This window comes from Salvelinus sp. IW2-2015, linkage group LG3 (genome assembly GCF_002910315.2).
Source record: "Salvelinus sp. IW2-2015 linkage group LG3, ASM291031v2, whole genome shotgun sequence".
Lineage (NCBI taxonomy): Eukaryota > Metazoa > Chordata > Actinopteri > Salmoniformes > Salmonidae > Salvelinus > Salvelinus sp. IW2-2015.
In genome coordinates this window covers 34329092-34336540 of record NC_036840.1, presented here as the reverse complement: position 1 = coordinate 34336540, position 7449 = coordinate 34329092, and the positions used below count along the sequence as shown (strand labels likewise).

Genomic DNA, 7449 nt, shown 5'->3' with positions numbered 1-7449 from the left:
TCTCTCTGTCGCTTTCTCTCCCTCTCTCTCACTCTGTTGCTCTCTCTCTGTCGCTCTCTCCCTCTCTCTCACTCTGTTKCTCTCTCTCGCYGACTGTGGCTATGTGCATTAGTCACTCAATATGTTAAATTGAGAGCCCTACAGTAATATCTCACTGAATATTTCAACTCAAAAACTCCAAGGTCAGCTTTATGTACGCATACTTTGATTCATGAGTTGAAAGCACTGATCTATTTGATATGTAGAGGATTGATTCCGGTATTACAAACCCTCTCTCAAAGATATAGTTTTCCAGATGAGTGCTGTGCTTCCAGAATGTAACTACCACAACCAGGATATGAGTCACAATATCTTCTTTAGATSTTATTGGCTAAAGCAAAGTGATGCAATTAACATCAATTACGTGTCATCCTTTCAATGRCACATCTCCACCCACAGATGCCCTGAGGAAAACCATTTGGATTCATTTCTGTTACATTATCAATGGACCAATCACGTGTAGGCTATTGTAGGTTCTAAAGTGTCACTTATGTGATTGGATCAATACATTGCATTTCTCACTACGCTGTTTAGGATGCAATCTATAACCACAGAGTATCAGTCAAACCTTAACGAGACACTTCAGCAAATTAAATCTAATCACACTGATTTGTCATTCAGCATGATATTTAAATTCTTAACCCCCTGCTATCCCAAAAGCTCMAAAATATCTGTTAGTCACTTCTTATCCTTAAAGGGATAGTTCACCCAAATTACAAAGTAACATACTGGTTTGGAGACAGTGGCCAGGTAAACAAAACCAAAGCATGAATTGCTGTCTTATCTTGTCAGTATCAGGTACCAAGGTAAGACCCAAGTGCAGACTGTGTGAAGTAACAATGTTTATTGTAACAACAGGTGTAACATCAAACGACAGGTCAAGGCAGACAGGGGTCAATAATCCAGAATAGAGGCCAAGGTACAGGACAGCAGGCAGGCTCAGGTCAGGTCAGGCTCAGGTCACTAATCCAGAGGTGGAGCAAAGGTACAGGACAGCAGGCAGGCTCAGGACAGCAGGCAGGCTCAGGACAGCAGGCAGGCTCAGGACAGCAGGCAGGCTCAGGACAGGCAAGGGTCAAAAACCAGGAGGACGAGAAACTGGAAGAAGCAGGAGCTGAGACACAAACCACTGGTAGGCTTGAACAAACAAGACTAACTGGCAACAGACAAACAGAAAACACAGGTATAAATACACAGGGGATAATGGGGAAGATGTGACACCTGGAGGGGGGTGGATACAATCACAAAGACAGGTGAAACAGATCAGGGCGTGACAGTCAGACTGTTTCTAGGATAAGGAAAACAATATATAGTCAGACTGTTTCCAGGATAAGGAAACCAATATGTAATTTCGGTGAATGGTGTTTGCCGACGGTGCTGAAGTGAAAAACATAAACTCTTGAGTAAGAGATACTTAACAAGTTAACATATGAGTAGGTTTTATATACAGTATCTATTCCCGCTTTTTACCTGGCATTAGAGAAGCACACACCAACTGTCGATGTCACCAGAATGGAGGAGGAGAGGCTAGCTCATTACCTTGCGCGTTGGCCAACCTGTGAAATTCATGACTTCATTAATAGGCGTAAACAGATGGACAGCTTTTAAAAGTGCAACTCAAACTCAGCAGGCATATGCAAATATAAACCTGATCTGTCAATAACTGTATCTYAATGAGCATATTGCATTTCATATTGCTTTTCAGTGTGCACTCACTCATTGCACTGTAGAACACATCTGAGAGTTTGATAAAGTGACAACTTCCAACTGCAGCAGTACCATACACCTATCTCGTTTAAACTGTGTAGGCCTTTAGCCAACCACCAGGCGGTGTATGTGTATGTATTAGACCTCTCCTCACCTTTGCTTGGTGGCTAGTTCAGAGTGGTATTGGGGCAGGGGGGTGGGGTACTCTGGCAAAGACCWCCTGATATAGAATGACCTATATGCCTCCATAACTCCCTTTTATGGCATGGACAGTTACATAATATAATTATGTGGTAGATTAACCTAAATAACGTTTCTGACAGGAAGGACTAGTCTAGTATTAAGTCGTAGAATTTAAAGCGGCTGTGAAAGACTAATGGATTCGATTCAACATTGTGTGGCTATTTGGTCAATTCTGACCCCTGCTGCAGGCTCGAAGAAAATACAACAACAAAAGACTAACGCCTCGATCACACCAACAGTATTGTTGCATTGTGGTACACCAGAAGCTGCCTTTGCCTTGCAGCAACAGTTGCAGTGTGGTGCATACGTTGGATTTATCGAACGTATGCATCAAACTGTATGTCTGCGTTGCTTGACAGAAATGGTTGCACACAAATCCAGATGATGCTGCGTACCATTTTGCGCAAATTGTACTGTCGGTGTGATCAAGGCCTAAAGCATGGTAGTTCGTGGAGTGTATGGAGGGTGGCGCTACTTCTCAAATCCACCACCCGTTTGCACGGAAATCTGCGCTTGAAACTCTACTCTGTGGCGCATTGCTGGATGTCTTTCAGCATCTTCAGAACACAGTAGCTAGCCTGTTAGCTAGAGCTTCCAAAGATATGAGCCGCAAAAGAAACCACCGTTTTACCGAAACAAGCCTTTCTCCCGACCCTCAAAACGCATTCATGGACACGCCGGTGTCTGCAGCGCGACCCGATGAAGATGTATTGGAATTCGAGCCCGACGAGGAGCTACTCTGCTCGGTGAGCGACATCACCGAACACCTTGGGAGAAACATAACAGTGGTGCTCGAGACGGCGTTGTCCGAAATCAGGAAAATGGTCAGCGTCAGGATACGGGTTCTGAAAATGGAGCTTCGGGAGAAAACGGACGAAATCGAAGTCTTAAAAACGAGACTAGAGGTGCAAATAGACGGTAGGGACCCGTATCCTGGAGGAATGACCACCGAGGTTTCATCTGTATTCAGGAAAGCAGACTTCCATTCAGGCAGCAAACACAACAACAACGACCACAAGAAAGCCAAACCAGCCATACCTGGCGTGAAGAAAGAAAACATCAATGCCATTTGCGACTATCTGATGAAAGATAAGAATTCACGGGGTGCTGAAACGGACAGTGACCCGAGCAATCCTTCGTCTGGTAGCGACAGGGACAGCCGCCACGACCCCCAGCCGCACTCCCTCAACCACCTGTGGTCGGACAGTGTCATCCCTGACGCGGGGCATGGGGACGGGGAATCGGACTCGGCCACGGATGACATATTTGACATGTCGCTACCGTCAGGAAGCAAGCGGATCCATGACTATGAGTGGATGACTGGGGTGGAGTACACGTCGGATTTGAAAGGTAACCTCATCAATAATTCACTGCACCAATTAATCACTAACCTTATCAATCACCCACTGTACCAATCAATCACTGCTAATATTAACATTGGCAATGGAGTAGGGGTGAACTTTGGAATTTATATGCTGATGTTATCCAGTCCTGACACATTGCATGTGTCTGTGTTTCTATGTACAGGCTSTATAGCACCTCTGTACTTTTCTATAAATGGGCGTGATTAAACACAAACCATACATTTGTTTTCTGAGGTATGAGGGAGCCTAAATCGGAGAGTGCCAAAACACCAGATGAGGAAGATGATGAAGAGGGTGACGAGTCAAAAGAAGAAAGGAATGATGGATTGGAGCATCCCCCAGCCCCACTCTCCCATGACACAAACAGCCCCAACTTTCCCCTGCACCCCCAGGGCTCTCCAGGAGGGGAGGGGGACAGTTCTTTGGAGGCCCATGTGGATCGACTAGAACCGGGTGAGAGAGGAGATAGATGTCCTAGTTGACACACGTAAACATTTGCATCCTATACAKCGTTAATTTTTGCTCTCTCATCATCGTCTTTCTTTGTGCGGTGCGTTTTGATGATGTAGTTATGTTGTGCAGCCTTCTGACCGATCCTTATTGTCTTTGGCTGCATGTTCCTATTGCACGCTGGCAACCTAGAGGACAGAGTGCAATAACCATAATCATTACATGTGTCTACTCTGTTCACAGGTCAGCAGTTTACCTCCCACACATACCTCTGCCCACTGTGTGGAACYTTCTGCCCCGACTCCTTGTTCCTAGAGGAGCACCTCAAACTGATACACGGCGACACCACCGGCACCCACAGCGCCCTGCAGTCCACCTYCGTTGCTCCTCTCACTCTGGGAGAGGGTAGCAGTGACTCCAAGCGGGGGTTGGCGGGGCTTGAAGGAGGGAGCATTCCGGCTGGAGCTAGGGGGATGGGCCTAGCAAGAGGAGGAGGAGGAGGCGGGGGAGGAGTAGGGACGAGGGAGAAGAAAGTGGAAGGGGGTTACGAGTGTGGAGATTGCGGCCGCCATTTCAACTACCTGGGCAACCTGCGGCAGCACCAGCGCATTCACACGGGGGAGAAGCCCTTCATATGCCCAGAGTGTGGGGAGAAGTTCCGGCACGCTGCCCGATTGAAGAGTCACCGGCTGGGGCACAACGGAGGCCAGAGCCCCTTCCCCTGCCCCCAGTGTGGGAAGGGCTTCCCGGTGCTCTCCGGCTTAAAGAGRCACCAGCGGGTGCATACRGGGGAGAGTCCCTACGCGTGCCAGCAGTGTGGGCGCCGCTTCAAGGAGCTGGGTAACCTGTACACCCACCAGAGGATTCACAGTGGTGCCACGCCCTACTGCTGCCAGCAGTGTGGGAGGAGCTTCCGCCACCTGGGCACCTACAAGAGCCACCGCTGCACCCCCACACAGTGACAATCTACGCCTTTACCTTGAAGCTAGACTGGCTAACTGCTAAGTCTAGCCTAGCCATCACAGGAGCCTATTGATATGCTGTTAACTGAGGCAGGAACATTGTCTGAGCCTAAAGACAAGCCTCATATGGACTTAAAAGGGAGGGAGACTGTGCCATGATGAAGAAGAGGTCAAAGGGCATACTGATGAAAGCCATGGCCTCGTTCAAATAGTACAAAACACATAATTCCCTCTTCGGCTCCCTTCCTTGAAGTAATCACTCATCTAATAATAATARTACTTTTAATTTATATAGCGCTTTTCATTACAAACAAGAATCTTCAAGTTGCTTTGAAAACAAAAACAAATGTAGTGATCTGGCAGTTCCTGTTTGATCTTCCACAGCTTCAGTTGTCTAGGCAGTTCAGAAAGGCAACCGGTAGCAGTAGTGTCGATGATACAGACAGGCAGAGAGAAACGTCAGTCCGATACCGGTAGACAGGCCTGGAGCACTTCATCAGAGAGTCAGGGAGAATCATCAGTCAGATACTGGTAGACAGGCCTGGAGCACTTCATCAGAGAGTCAGGGAGAATCATCAGTCAGATACTGGTAGACAGGCCCAGAGCTCTTCATCAGAGAGGGCGAAACATCAGTCAGATACTGGTAGACAGGCCTGGAGCACTTCATCAGAGAGTCAGGGAGAATCATCAGTCAGATACTGGTAGACAGGCCCAGAGCTCTTCATCAGAGAGGGAGAAACGTCAGTCAGATACTGGTAGATATCTTATACACATCTAGATGTGTATAAGAGACAGAGAAACGTCAGTCCGATACCGGTAGACAGGCCTGGAGCACTTCATCAGAGAGTCAGGGAGAATCATCAGTCAGATACTGGTAGACAGGCCCAGAGCTCTTCATCAGAGGGAGAAACGTCAGTCAGATACTGGTAGACAGGCCCAGAGCTCTTCATCAGAGAGGGAGAAACATCAGTCAGATACTGGTAGACAAGCCCAGAGCTCTTCATCGATCACTCAAATGTATTTATAAAGCCCCTTTTTACATCAGCAAATGTCACAAAGTGCTTATACAGAAACCCAGCCTAAAACCCCTAACAGCAAGCAATGCAGATTTAGAAGCACGTGGCTAGGAAAAACTCCCTAGAAAGTCAGGAACCTAGAGAGGAACCAGGCTCTTCTGGCTGTGCCGGTTGGAGATTATAAGAGTACATGGCCATTAAGACAAGATCGTTCTTCAAGATGTTCAATCGTTCATAGATGACCAGCAGGGTCAAATAATAATCACAGTGGTTATAGAGGGTGCAACAGGTCAGGAGCTCAGGAGTAAATGCCAGTTGGCTTTTCATAGCCGAGCATTCAGAGTTAGAGACAGCAGGTGCGAGAGAGGGAGTCAAAACAGCAGGTCGGGACAAGGTAGCACGTCCTGTGAATTCGTCAACAGTTGAAACTGGATCAGCAGCACGACTAGGTGGACTAGGGACGGGAACAGCCAGGAGTCGTCAGCCCAGGTAGTCCTGAGGCATGGTGCTAGGGATCAGGTCCTCTGTGAGGGGAGAGMGAGCAAGAGGCATGTCGTCTCCTCTGTAAGTAGCTAGGCTGGATCATCCACTGTCAAAGTGATGCTTCGGCGGCTATAAAAGCACCAGAAAAGACCAACGCGCCTCAACAATAGTCTGGTACAGAGGTGAGTTTCTGCCATTCCCTCACACCGCAGTCCACATTAATATTTACAGAGCTCTCTGCCTAGGCGACCTCACGGCACCATGGCAACCCCGGAACTCTGACATGTCAGGTCTGTGATTACTTCGAGGAAGGAAGAATGCATTTTAGTAGTATAGCCTTTTGGGAAGAGGACGCACACTAACAGAACAGTGTGACTGCTGCCACCATGTGGACKTTCTATGTTACTGCACAAATGAAGCTTCATGGTGACTCTGTCGAGGGCTGACTACGTTTTAACCTCACTTACCTAACCAATGACTTCTGTCCAGAGCAGATGAGTTGGCATTTTATCATTTGTAATAACTATGCTGTAACCTGTATTACTGACATTATATTCTTTACACGTTGTTGGTACGTCCACCTGCATGATGATGATGACATGTCATAAGTTTTTGTGAACTGATATCTGTACTCTACCCCTTTCAAATGCACCCCTCGGTTAACAGGCTAGTTATCTACAGAGGTTCAGAAAAACGTTTATTTCAAGGGCAAAGATATACCGGTAAATAATGACCCCTCTTTTCTCTATTCACTCTAGTTGTTTAGCTAAAAGCAGTCAGGTGTTTAGAGAGCAGGGACATGGAGGTTTCTGCATTATGATGCATTTACAAGACACTACCACAGTCATGTAAGCACACCGTTATCATAACATGGGGAATATTTCAATAATGCTATGCAAAGAACAATATTAAACATTCTAAAAGTTGTCCCATTTCTCTCTCTCTCTCTCTCTCTCTCTCTATATATATATATATGGCTGGCTAAAAGTATTCCCAATAGTGTATGTGAATGTTGAACACAAAATTAAGAATCACCAACTTGTCAAACTGTTTTGGTAAACAATGAATATAAAAACGGTAGATGTGAAATGCTAATCATTGGCCGGCTGCATTCTAATAAACATTCTTATGCGGTGCTTGTGTTGTGGATGTACTTTTCCGCATCACTTCCTCCATTGACGAAGA

The 7449-nt window shown here is 46.6% G+C and overlaps 1 protein-coding gene and 1 long non-coding RNA gene across 6 annotated transcripts; one reads left to right on the top strand and one right to left on the bottom strand.

Moving 5' to 3' along the window:
- Positions 1 to 868: 868 nt before the first annotated feature.
- LOC111955351 (uncharacterized) lies at positions 869 to 4161 on the bottom strand. Of its 5 annotated transcripts, none has more exons than XR_011474471.1 (3): positions 3028 to 3117; positions 1510 to 1595; positions 869 to 1195 (listed from the first exon to the last, which is right to left on the bottom strand). It is a non-coding gene; the product is annotated as an uncharacterized lncRNA (long non-coding RNA). The 5 variants fall into 5 exon arrangements; XR_002876105.2 differs by having other exon boundaries at positions 869 to 1153; XR_011474473.1 differs by having other exon boundaries at positions 869 to 1137.
- LOC111955342 (zinc finger protein 16-like) lies at positions 1836 to 5519 on the top strand. Its single transcript, XM_023975559.3, has 3 exons — positions 1836 to 3339; positions 3588 to 3806; positions 4047 to 5519. Exons 1-3 carry the CDS (start codon positions 2448 to 2450, stop codon positions 4763 to 4765), a joined length of 1830 nt encoding a protein of 609 aa, XP_023831327.1. The 5' UTR covers positions 1836 to 2447; the 3' UTR covers positions 4766 to 5519.
- Positions 5520 to 7449: the final 1930 nt, after the last annotated feature.